The sequence below is a fragment of the Chanos chanos genome, chromosome 16 (assembly GCF_902362185.1).
Source record: "Chanos chanos chromosome 16, fChaCha1.1, whole genome shotgun sequence".
Classification (NCBI taxonomy): domain Eukaryota; kingdom Metazoa; phylum Chordata; class Actinopteri; order Gonorynchiformes; family Chanidae; genus Chanos; species Chanos chanos.
Window position 1 is genome coordinate 11,106,614 of NC_044510.1, and position 13,510 is coordinate 11,120,123.

Consider the following 13,510-nt stretch of genomic DNA (forward strand, 5'->3'; position numbering starts at 1 on the left):
ATTTGGTTCCAGAACAGACGAATGAAATGGAAGAAAGATAACAAGACGATGGGTCCGTGCTCCCCCACTGCAGACAAAGCAGGAGGCGATGAGGAAGATGAAGACGACGATGAGTAAGGACGGAGAATAAGAAAACGTGAGAGTTTGAGACTGATTATAAACCGAAAGAGGAAAATATAATCCCTTCCATGTATGACACACTGAGTAAAGCAAACAGTACTACCTGCGAAAAATGTTCTATAGACTAGATGCCAGAACTAATGCCGAAGCTGCCTATGTGATGTTTTGGTTTTGTAAAAGTTGTAGGCAGTGTGTTCATTAATTGCAATATTTGTTGCCTGTACAATAACTTAAATAAGTGTAGTTTATTTTAGTGCATTGAATGTGGCCTGCTCATTGTTCATGGGAAAGATAACGGAAAAGATTAAAGAGGGCCATTTGGGAGTATTTTTGGGGGGGGGGGACTTTTTTTTGATAATTTTATTAAAGCACTAATAGTCTGTTGTCTTCAGTGCTTTGATGTATATTTTGTCTTATTAGCACACGCATTTTCACTTATTTGTATTTGTATTTTAAGTTTTTATAATAACAGAAGACATGCATTGGATATTGAGAGGTAGGAGGCTTTGTATTTCCGTAACACAAGGAATTTTCGTTTTTTATTTTTCAGTTGCGAAATGAAAGGCCCTACTATCTATGTCAATAAAACCGACATTGGAATTAAGAAGATGTTTATATTCTTATATCAGCTAACCTACCGTGAACTGAACTGAGACTGGAACTGTCTTTGAGGATTTCTATTCTCCTATGAAGAAAATTCGTTGAAAACATTAGACACCATTTTTAAACAAGAGCAGAAGGTGCCGACATTTTAGACTGAAATATTTGCTGTTTTCGAGAGAGTCGAGGAGAAAATTTACAACCTTAAGCATAGCAAAAATCAAAAAAGCTAGGCCTATAGTACTAGCAAAACTCCCCATACAGGCCTATTGTATTTGTTCATACTATCAGTTAGCAGCGTCGATGTTAGTGTATTACATTAGATATATATTAGTTGTTAAAGCAGTAATATTCTGTTTAAATGCCAATAAGCTAAGGAATCCCACGTGCTGTTGATTTTAACGGCATTGCTATCGTCATTTTTTCTCCCCAGGAATATTATTTTGTTATTTACCCTCCTGCTCAGACTTCTTTGCCGTAGAACTGAGAAGACGCCCTCTGTGCTTTGTGTGACCAGGAGAGAAGAGTTACACTGGGGGCAGTAAACTAATGTGTTTAGGGTGTCAATAAAAAAGCCGGAAAACGCCATAAAAGTAACAAAACGAAACGGAGAGCAAAGGAAACAAGCCTTTATAACGGGGATTTGTCCATATGCCTTCGCTATATGTCCTGTAACAAAGAATTTTCCTTTTGAGATTAAACTTTAACGTTTATACAAATGATCCTAATTGTATTTTCGCTTGTAATAGAAACTGTAAGCAGGCTGTGAAACCATTCGACCCCTTTGGCCAACCATTGGCTCGGCACTGAGGACTGAACTGCAGCTTTCTGTATGTCGCATTGCGAAAAATTCACGAAACTATATCAATGTTTGCATTTTCTGGAGAATTCACCTAACCACCTAACCGAGGACTACTAATTTAGTGCTTCCTCGTCAACAACAACAACACTATTTGGACAACAATGGCTATGTTGTAGGAAGGCAGGTTCATTTTCCGACCTTCTATGATTTTCGTTTTTACCATGTCCGTCGATTACAACAGCAAAAATATTAAAGCGGATTGGTCCACTCGTAGTTTATTATAAATGCATATAAGCCGTGTTTTTAAATGTTGTATTTTGAATCTGCAGTTCAAGGAAATGATGAGAACAATGCATAGAGAGCTATGGGCATAACCGATAGGCCTTTGTATTCAAATGGAACAGCAGTCATTCTTGTAAAATGTTTTGCGCCGAGTGATTGCAAATGTCTTGAGTATTTTTTTGGAGTTGTCCCCTACGAAGCTTCCTTTGTTTAAAGACTTTTGTATATTACAGTTATAGTATGGTGAACAAGTAATAGCACAATAAGGACGTATTGCACTCCTAATCGCCCGTTTTACGACATTTACCCATTTTATTGGGATGTTCAGCCACCGCACTGCATACATCCTGTGTAGAGAGCACACCCCTAAAAACAAATTTTCCAACAGCGCTGATGTCCTTAACTTTAATGACAATAAACATTCAAAACGCGTACGTATTGCAATCCGTCCTCAAGTTATCAGCCGACAAATTTCATGAGAATATTACCAAAACGTTACACGTTTGATAAGTGAGAAATTCTTCCATTTTCTCTGGCTTTTGAGGAAGAAAAAGATGGCGACTGTGCAGCCAGTGCTGCTAAAGCAGTCATGAAGAAATGCAATAAATTCCTTGTTGTTTTATGAAAATTTACAACTTTGTGATAGAACTTTATGAGTGCCTGGGTCCTGGGATTGGCCGAGGATGGTCATGTGGATGGGTAACCGTGAACATGAACTTTTTATGATTTCCCAAGTGGTTATATTGCAGCATTCTTTTGGCCGCCGCACCTTCTGTAGCAACACTGTTCTCCTTTAAGGTTCTAGGTTCTTAAACAACACATACTGATCATTAAAATAGGGCGAACATAGATTATTAGCGGGTTGCTTAGCCACATGTTTACGGATTGGAGAGGGAGACCTGCCTCCTATACGCTCCGCTATGCTAATGTGGCTGACTGTGATTGGGATTTCCGTTGCGATGGAGAGTGTAACTCAGATCTGGACACGCTGTGAAGTCTCATCTAATTTTTCATACGGGGGATCCGTCTCCCGTTGACTAATGTGAGTGAAACGAATGGAAGCATTGGCGACTGTGTCATTGTCGCCCCTTCGCGCTAATGGCACGACCGAACGGAGCAACAGGACTGCCCCAGCGCGAGACGGCGCTTGCTTCGCCTGCTGTCCAGGCAATCGGTGACGAATTATCAACAAAGGTAAGGCGTGCTGTCATTCTCTCGCGCTAGCTTCCTTTCTCTGAGGTAAAATCAAGCGCAAAACGTAATCTTACATCCTTAGTGTTGCGCCAGAAGGCGACCAGTAGCCTATTAAGTAGAGTTTGTGTTGCTTGATGGTACGTTCCAAATTTAAATCCAATTATAAATTTTAGCGATAGTGACCGTGACTTGTGCTTTGAGAAAAGATCCTGTTTGTTTTTCTGAACATCTACGGTATTTGGATTAGACCTTTTTCACTAAATGGGCTCCATAACAATATCGATTTGTTGAACTCGGCTTTTGTAGGCTAGATGGTGTTTGTGGTAACGGAGTTGCACGACCCGTAATGCGGAGTAAGTGCGAGGTATGATGGAGCAGCTGTAGCCTATTGCCAATCGGATTTTAGCTCAGCTTTCTTGGGTCATCTATTACGTGGAATGCTTAAGCAAGACACGAACCGCTCTGCGACATTCCCATGCTTTTTATTACGTCCTCTGTGCTTTGTGTACCAGACGTTAAGTATGTGTTTAATATTGTTGTTGAGAGGTGTTTGGATGTTTTTGCGACTTTTCCAATTTTAAACATCTGAAAGTAATTATCAAGATGTATATGCTGCTTGTGGAAGAAAAAAAAAACTTACACAGAGTTCTTCCGTTTATGTGGCGCATATCACTTCCAGATCAAAACGCAAGCCTTCCAGGTTACCCAACCGACAGTTGGGTTTAGGTATGAAGGGAGGAGGAGATAATTCCGTCGATTTGCCCCTTCGTATTTCCCCTGTCATGTATAATGTCTATACCAATTCTATAACCATTTATTTTTCCGCTGGATTCCTGTATTGTTACCTGCCTCCACACACACACACAAAATATGGCAATATTTCAAAGATTTTTTTTTATTACCCGAATGAATAAAATGTCTTTCCCACGAATGTTTCACCAGGCTACCAATACTCGATCCCCTATGAAGTTATGTTGATTATCCAACGTACGCACTCTTAAAAGTGATTCAAATTTGGATTTTCATTAAGCAAGTCACATCCCAAGCCTGTCTGTCTGTCTGTCTATCTATCTATCTATCTATCTATCTATCTATCTATCTATCTATCTATCTATCTATCTATCTATCTATCTATCTATCTATCTATGTGTGTGCGTATAATATATTATGTGTATTATATATATATATATATATATATATATATATACACACACACACACACATATATATATATGGAGAGAGAGAGAGAGAGAGAGAGAGAGAGCGAGCGAGAGATACCCTAATTGCGCAGTGTACCCCTCAGTGTATCAATAGTGTGATTGTGTAGTGTGGTTTTCAATATTCTGTGTTGTTCACCAGGATATATAATTCACCAAAACTGTGCCTCTGCTCTTTTCTGTGTAACATTCCCGACTAAATCCGAGAGAACTGGTGTGACGGTGATAGTATTTAATAAATTAATGTATCTTAATTTAATGTTATACAAGACTTCATGAAGAGAACAGAGCAATTATTTTCTTCCATTTGTAGTGTAATTGTATGTGATGTTTTAATTGATTTGTACCGTTTTGTGTGAATTCGCTTCTGGTTGTTTCGTATCTTAGTTTATTAATACTTTTTTTAAAAAATACATTTTTTAAACATGATAGACGCCGCTGCATCTGTGCTGACAATAATACGCATTAAATGAAGTATAGAAATATCCTAAATGAAGTACTGAAATATCCAGAATGTAACAGATAAATGCAGGACTCAGACCATACAATGAAAGGTGTGTGATCTGGCGCAATGTCGTCTCAAGGCCCCGGCTGTATCCACGGATTGTTGATGTAATCTTCTCCATCTGACGCAGATTGCCCCAGACAAACTCTTTCCCCGCTCTTTGCTGCCATCTAGCGACTTCCCACGATGATAAGACACTAAACCGGTGTTATTCACAAGTGCACTACAGATGGGGATTGAGGGAGATGTGTTTATTGCATTGCGTGTGCGTGCACATGCCTGTGTGTGTGTGTGTGTGTGTGTGTGTGTGTGTGTGTGTGCGTGCGTGCGTGCGTGCGTGTGTGTGTGTGTGTGTGTGTGTCTGTCTGTCTGTCTGTAGCACTGTGTATTAAATGCATTATAAGAAAGACATTTCAGGTAAAGTCGTATTCAGTGCTTATCTAGAGCCAACGCTAAAAGTGTCGCCACATGGTTTCTTTATTTTCCGCAAGCAGATAGAGAGTTCTGTTCGTTAGTTCCGAGGGAGCTTGCATCCCCCCATTGTCCAGTGGTTCATTCAACAGCATAGAAGCCAGAGTGCCCTAAGAGTAGAGGTACTATTCCGCGTGCTGGTGTATGTTTATTTGAGTGTGTATGTGTGCGTGTGTGTGTGTGCGTATGTGTGTGTGTGTGTATGTGTGCGCGCGAGAGAGAGAGTGGGTGGATGGGTGAGCGCGGGCTCGCGCGCGCGCTTCTGAGCGTGTGCGTGTGACTAGCTGAGTGAATGTTGCTATGCTTATGTATATTTGTACGATCTTTGCACGTCTGCCAGAAACAAGACGATACCAGATATTCATATGTTAATAACAAGCCTCTAGAAATGTTGTCTGCTATAAACCACACAGGCACTGCGGCTGAAGATAACAGGAAAAGCTGGGAGGGGGCCCGGTGGCAGTGAAACGTAAAAGAATGCAGAGGTTGTAAATTCTCGGGGCTGTTGTTGCTGCTCTTTGAAGTGCCTGCGTTTGGGAGAGATTTGTGGCAGGCAAGCAAAAAAAAAAGCAAAGCCTTTAGGCCCGATTTTCCTCCATCCCTACTTTTCACCCCCTTGAAATCTTTTCAGCATATCAGCAGATGACCGCTTCAAGGTTATGGCACTGTGCAGCGAATTGAGTTTCGTTGTAGCCCTGAGCACATCCCTGGTATTCACACACTAGAACTTTCCTCTTTCCGTATAACCCACAGCTATTAAATCTTGATATTATTCTGTCGGGCGTGTTGTGTGTACTGTGAGAGAAATAATTTCCCTGGAGCTACGCAACAGAGATAGGAACGGGGTACAGGCCGAAAGTAAAGTGAAGGGGTGAAGGTGGAGGGTGGGGGAGCATTTGGCCCTTAAGAAGCTCATTTAAAGTGGTAAACACGGAATGAACCCAGTCTTAGGCCTCTTCATGTATTTGCTTTGGAGTACTCGCACATTCAGGTAACATTTGACCGCTTCCGAAAACACTAAACTGTACTGCCGGAAATCAACGTCGGACGGTCGTGTTTATTGTTTATATAGAACTCACAATTTCCTGATTCATTTTCAAGCAAAAAAAAAAACTCACGCTGCCAGATCAGTTAGTGGATTGTGAAGAATCCGCTTTGACAGCCGAATCACCATGATCATTTTCGGAAAAAAATACAATAAATGAGAAAAAATATGCCTTCATGATGAATTTATATTCTTAACTTCTGGAGAAAAAAAATATTTCAATGGTCACTGATAGCCTATTCTGTAATATAAGTTTTACTGGTCGTACATCTTGCTAGTTTACATATCAAAGGCCTCTGAATTGTGCTTGAACTCAGACTATACTTAATATACTCACAATGATTAACTTGCGGCGAAAGTTTTCGTGGAAAACAGTTCAGGTACACTACCGGTCATATGGGTTCACCGAAGTTACGCGTGTTTGAAGGACGAGTTGTCTTAGGGAAAAGAATAAATAGCTTAGAAAGAAAGTTGTGGAGTGTAGCGTAATAAAAAGTATTGTCTTTATGGAACTCTATTTTGTTAACGTGATTCGATGCATAGGTGGGATCATTAATTCCTGTTTGACAAAGCAACATAAAATAAGTTAAATATATGCGCCTTACCTGAAGGCGCATACATAATATTCGACAACAAATTTAGCGTGCTGACGCTTTTTCGTCTATGTCGTTCAACTGTGACTGAAACAATTTAATGATGAAAATCACAATTTACTCTTATATATGGGACATCTTTAACGTAAAATATATAAACATTTTAACACTTTGTTTGTGATCACAACGGCGAACGTGTTTTATTTGTTGTCAACATGTTTTACTTGTTAGTAGCTCAGATACTGTACAATAATAAAACAATGCAATAATTCAAATAAAATCAAAACCGTAGTACAATAAACATTCCCGGATGCGGCCTGTTTCTAGACACTGTATTTCTGGAGTATGTTGACATAATTACCAAAGAAAGTGAAAGTTGTCGGGATGTGAAACAAGGAAACCGAAAACTGAGGTAATTCAACAAATTTCAATCAATAATTTTGTTAAAAATGAATAACATTTTCATAGATAAAGACCTTCACTTTTAAATCATGCAGAGTTTGAAATTAAGCCCAGTAAAAATGACAATATAATTATTACATTGCAATGCACCGAATACCTATTATTACCAATTCTAAATGTTTTAAGAACAGAGAAATCAACAAATAAAACATAAGCTTTCAGTTTACAACATGGCGGTCTATTACGCAATTAGATACAAATAAACATTTTTTTACCCGCAGCCTAAGTAAATGCAAACATGAGGTGTGAGACAAATGTATTTCGGGGTCACTGAGAGACGATATACTCACATATGCTCAATGTCATACGGCAAACAGGAGGGGAGGTTATGGTACATTCTACAAAAAAAGGTGACAAGGTGCGTTTCCTGTCGCATCCCGGTCCGTCGTTAAATACTGAAACCCCTCTTCCACTCTGCTGCGTCTTTCACAGAGGTTTCCGGCAGTGTGTGTGTAGTTCGCGCCGATGAAATATCCCAAGGGTAACTGTCCAGACGTTTCTGGTGCACTGTGCGCTGTTGCGGTGGGGTTTTGTTGTTAAGAGTTGCCAACAGAGCCTTTGCCAAACGAGACCACAAGCAGATTTAAGGATATCTGTAACAAGAGCGGAACTGTACGTGAACGCATTTTTCAAAACAAAATACACTTATTGCAAAATACAGTAAAGTTTTGAAATACTGTCGTCCCAAATATTTGTTGTGTAAGAAATCATTAGCCACTCATCAATGATTAACTGGCGCTGAGTATTCTCTGCTTTTCTTACAAGATGACTCACAATGGATGTTTTCCGTTTCACAAAACCCCAGTAATGCCAAAGGAAACTCAGCATCCTCGTCAGTTTGAGAGGAAATTGAAATGAAAGTAAAAAGCACGCAACCCCCAGTGCGCTACCTCTAAAAAAATATCCACTTGTTACGCACAAATGGCTTATTGGCCATACAACGACAGGACTCCAGGCCACCATAACTATGCATTTGGTTAATGAAAAACACACGCTTACTCCACTTGTGTGGTGGAACGTCGACAAAAGCACCAATAACGTTGAATTATCAATGTTCTTTGGTCATAATTTCAGAAAAGAGGCAAAATCTTTGAGTGATGTGAAAAGCATATGTTGCAATACATTTAATGATGTCATACAAAGGGTTGTAGTTGAATCACAAGCACACATGGCAAAGTGTTGTAAATACCCAATTGTCGTAGACATCGCACTTTTTTTTAAATCTGAATCACAGAAGAAGTGTCACATTTCCGGGGATTAGTGTCTCAGTAACCAAACACAAATCAAATGCAATGCCCAACAACCTGTTGCGAATATCCATTTTTATTTTATTTTATTTTTTATTATTATTGTTAATTATATATTTATCACATATTTTTGTTGACTTTCTATAAAGCTGCTTTGTTTTGTATATCGTATCGTATCTAACACTCACGGTGATACAAATGTTGACAGTGAACGTCATTTTATCAGTCCGTTTATTCGACTTGCGCGATAAGACAGAAAAAATCAAGACCCCTGAATGGAGCAAATATGGATAATTTCCGGTGCGAAAGTAAGAAAGAAAAAAAGACAGACAGAAAGAAAGTGTACTTGAAAGAATTTATGGATAAAAATTCGATTGAATTTGTGTCTGTTTTGGGCCATTCGGCGCATTAGATCTGCACTGAGGACTCATTGGCTTATGTTGCACATAGCCGAGCCACAGTCAAAACAGAAGGGGGAAAGTGTCGATGTTTTCAATTTAGCATTTTAAAATTCCAGTGTGATTCGAATTGTGCAATCTCATTGGAAGGACTGAAGGAAGGGAGAAAATGAAAAAATCGAGCTCTCTGCTTTGCGCTGGGGTCCCCCGGCGCTTGCAATCACAGCCCCCCTCAAGGGTGCTATTTTGCAGGCACGGCTTCTCGCGATTGGTCAGCAGCTGGTCAGATGGTACGGTTTCCCTCTGTCCCGCACTGGCACACAGCCACCCAGCACCCCCCCTCAACTAAAACCCAATCTCCGATAAACTACTAATAGCTAAACCACTTGGACTATAAAACACAACAAATCATAAACCAAGGAAAAGAGCCGTGCCCTCCCAATGAGTTCCTATTTTGTAAACTCAACTTTCCCTGTGACTCTGCCCGGAGGACAGGAGTCGTTCTTGGGACAGATACCGTTATACTCCTCCGGATACACAGATCCTTTACGACACTATCCCGGTACCGCTTATGGAGCTAGCAGCGTCCAAGAGAAGGCGTACTCATCCTCCTTTTACCAGCAGGCGAACGGTGCCTATGGCCGGGCAACCGCCGCCGGTGCTTGCGATTACGCGGCGGCCAGCTTCTACAGGGAAAAGGACCCCGCTTGCGCCCTCGCCAGCATAGAGGAACACTCGCTCGTTCTGAGTCAAGATCATCGCAAAACAGACTGCACGGGACCAACGAGTAAAAACATCTATGCCGAGGGCGACGAACAGAAACCGTCAGCGCCAGTCTATCCTTGGATGCAGCGGATGAACTCCTGTAACGGTGAGTATATGTTGTCACTTTTTGCACCTCTCTGTTTTTTTGGGGTCGCTGTTGATACGTACTGAAATAGAGTGGGTTACGTGACTTGTAGCTTGACTGTACAATGCCGGAAGCTCATACTATGCAATTATTGTCGTTGTTGTTTTCTCGTCTACTGTATAAGAAGGCTGAAATCAGAGACAGGACATGGCGTCTGTAACTTTTGCTAAGAGAGAGTATTTATTTTCGTCGCTGTTAGGAGAGGATGATGTTGTTTAATTGCCGTAGGGATCATGTCACTCAGATTGCAGATTAAACGTGTTGCACACGTTGGCAGGAACAGCGGAGTCTTTGTATAAAAATGCCTCTTATCACAAAATGGCTCGTATTGTTGTTTTGACAAAGTCCTCCTCTGTTCGCACTCTCTTGTACATTATCGCAAAGCGCAGGCAATATCTCAAAGTAAACACACTCTATAATCATGATATGTGCAGGAAAAATGATCAAACTGGGCTTCTGAGGTACGAAAAATAAAAATGAACTGTTTTCCCACACAAATAAGAAAATATATACGTACAATAACTACATGAAAAGCATTTGAATTTGACTTAAAAAGAGCAGAAAGTTCAAATAGACAGTAGAAACCCCCGTAACTTGGCAGCTGAATATTCTGATATATGGTTTCTGTAGGTGTACTCTACATAACCCTAACTCCGTATTGGTCTCTTTATTTTTAGTTGTTGCTTCTAAACATTAGTTTTGTTGGTTAATGTGTAAAAGCTATGATTATCAATGGCGCCCCTGTTATTCTTTAAATACCCTTAGCTATATCACCGGAAAATTCTGACAGGCGTTCAAACTGCCACCGGACGCAGTGTATTTACTTGAAGATATGAAGCTTGATACGACATATTAAAATAGACTGGCTGAATCTCCAGTGTATGAGTACAGTAAATAGGGATCTGTGTGGCATTTCCTTCTCAGCTCTTTTGAAAACGTTGCTGAAATAACGTGAGATGACCTGAAGTCTGTATGTAAATCCTTGACAGTGAGGACCTCAAAGTTTTTTTTTTTTGTTTTTTTTTCACGGACTTGCTGAATTACCAAAAACAAACTTAAGTGTATCAAATAATGTTCGGTTTTCAATCCTGTGCTGTAAACAGCATTGACAACGCATGCATTTTCTCCTAAGGCTTTCCAGTTGCAAGTAAGGATATTGCCCCCGAGCTATTTTCCTCTGACACATTTGTCATTGTTATAAACACGCTCTCGGCGTTAATGTTTGACTTTCTTTCTCCCTTTCTTTTCTCCGGACAGGGACCTTCGGTAACCCCGGTCGTAGGGGTCGTCAGACGTACACCCGCTACCAGACGCTCGAGCTGGAGAAAGAGTTTCATTTTAACAGATATCTGACCAGGCGGCGTCGCATCGAGATCGCGCACGCACTGTGCCTGACAGAACGCCAAATTAAAATTTGGTTCCAAAACCGACGGATGAAGTGGAAAAAAGAGAACAAACTAATCAATTCATCACAGACAAGCGGCGAGGAGGAGGAAGAGAAGAGGACAGAATGAAAATGCTAGAGTAAATGGGAAAACCATAAAAATAGAGGTCACCGCAGACCTCTCTTTAACAACGAAAATGAAGACTTTTCTATCTTCCCATGTAAAAAAGTCAAACAGGTGAAGTTGTGTTGGTAAATTCGTTGTAGCATTCCACTTAACTCTTACATATGTGATTGTCATTTTTCTTTCCCTTTACGGGAAACCGAATATAAGTGTATATGTGCGCGCATCAATTTGGTTTTTTGCCAAGAGACCATGTTTAACCAAACCATTTGAAGTCTATGTCATTTTCGTGTTCATATTTAAGCTATGTAAAAATAAAAGGATAAAATAATTTTTTTTTTCAATTCTAATTGTACGAATTAACATATTGCTTATTATGATATATATATATATATATATATATATATATATATATATATGCCAAACAAATTATAGGAAAATATAGATGTATAGCCATGAGTTGAGCATACGGGAGAAGGCATCAAGACCTGCTAATTATTCAGAACTATTCAGGTTTAGTCTAAATTTTGTATTCTACAAATTTTGTACGTGGTCCCTGTTTGCGGTTCGGTATATCCTGAGAAGACATTAAATAAAATTAGCAAATGATGTCGTCTTACACGCTCTGTCTGTTGATGATAATATTATTGTGGGAGTTGATCCTCATTGTGTGAGCACACCTGGTTACGGGGATATTCTAAAGAAAACCGGGCTAAGCAGATGACCTGTTTGCTCAGGTATTGACTAAAAAATACAGGAAATGATGTGATTTTATCCTTCATGGCGACACCATTATCAACGTCTGTCTGACTTCCATTAAAAAAAAAAAAGTCTTCATGAATTACCCTGGGAAGCTCACCCGATTCGTGACAGTAAAATATCAGATTATTTCTATTATCATAAAGTCTTAGTACCGTTGTCCCCGGTGTCTAAGTGGAGGAAAGTCTCAGTATAAAGCAGGTATACGGACCCAAATAATGTCACCATATTAGTGTCACTGAGATAAACATTAAGCTAAAATACAAGTGTCGTACTTTGGCTCCAAAATTCTTCAGACGAAGTGGACTGTCACTGACCTCAACCAGGCTTTAATGAACGGTCAAAGGGGAAAGCTGACCTGTCTGCGCCGGTCACTCGGGCAAAGCCTCTCACTAACCTTACTGAATAGGCGCATTTTCTCTCCAGGTAGTAGGGGTTAATCTCACAGGAGACAGCCCCCCCGCCCCCCCCCCCCGCCCCTCACTGATCCCTCCTCCACCCCATTACATAATAAAATACAGATAAACTGGATACCGTCTCCTAACAACTTGTGTTTTATGACATGTTCATTCATGAAATGTCTTTGTGTTGGGTGGAAAACCAAAGAAATTCAGTTTGGCGCTTTTTCATAGCTTTTTGTACCACCATGAAACCCAATGTGTACAATATTTTACAATATTTAAACTATTTGCCTTAGTTTAATGTTGTGGAAGACATTATGAACTAACGGCAACATATATGCCGTTTCTGCCTAACTGAAGAATGATTATGCCAGTCTGTGTCACTATTATCTGGAATGTTTCAACTGTTCTTTTCCGGTTTTAATATAAGCACAAAAGTGTGTGTTTACATAAAATGGCGCACATACATGAAATAGCTGCTGCTTTAGTGTCAACAAATCATACATCAATTTCGGTCATGTATCATGGCGTTGTAGCCCTCGTGTTAGTTCCATAAAACTTAATAGATAGTTCCTTGACTTGGCACGTGGCATGTGCAGAGTGGTCAGCATGCCATTCAGCTGAGAGTGAAGTGGAGAAGACTCCGTGAAACGTCGATATGACAGATCTGAACATTTATGACTGGTTGTAAAAGTCTCCTCAGTATGCTCAATGCAGCTGTCCATTTTATTATTATTATTATTATTATTATTATTATTATTATTATTATTATTATTGTCATTATCCGAGTTAATTGTGAAACTTCCTACACACATAGATAGTCTTGAATCTTAACCATAACATTTATTGACCCGTTAAACATGAAATATTTTCAGGGGTATCATTTTAACATTAACAATACTGTAGCCGTTTAACTTATGTAACAATAATTGCCATTAACAAATCCCCTGTAGAGTCTTACCTTTTTTTTTGAAGCAATAAAAGGTTAATATAGGC

At 39.8% G+C, this 13,510-nt stretch overlaps 2 protein-coding genes across 2 annotated transcripts in view; both read left to right on the top strand.

Annotated features, from left to right (window-relative positions):
* Nucleotides 1-117, top strand: part of hoxb7a (homeobox B7a) — a 4,594-nt gene extending 4,477 nt beyond the window's left edge. Inside the window, exon 2 of the mRNA XM_030793378.1 lies at nt 1-117. This exon is cut by the window's left edge and continues 146 nt beyond it. Coding sequence (XP_030649238.1) covers nt 1-117 — 117 coding nt within the window.
* A 9,260-nt stretch (nt 118-9,377) lies between these two features.
* Nucleotides 9,378-11,500, top strand: hoxb6a (homeobox B6a). Its single transcript, XM_030793235.1, has 2 exons — nt 9,378-9,807; nt 11,104-11,500. Exons 1-2 carry the CDS (start codon nt 9,378-9,380, stop codon nt 11,358-11,360), a joined length of 687 nt encoding a protein of 228 aa, XP_030649095.1. The 3' UTR covers nt 11,361-11,500.
* The last annotated feature ends 2,010 nt before the right edge of the window (nt 11,501-13,510 follow it).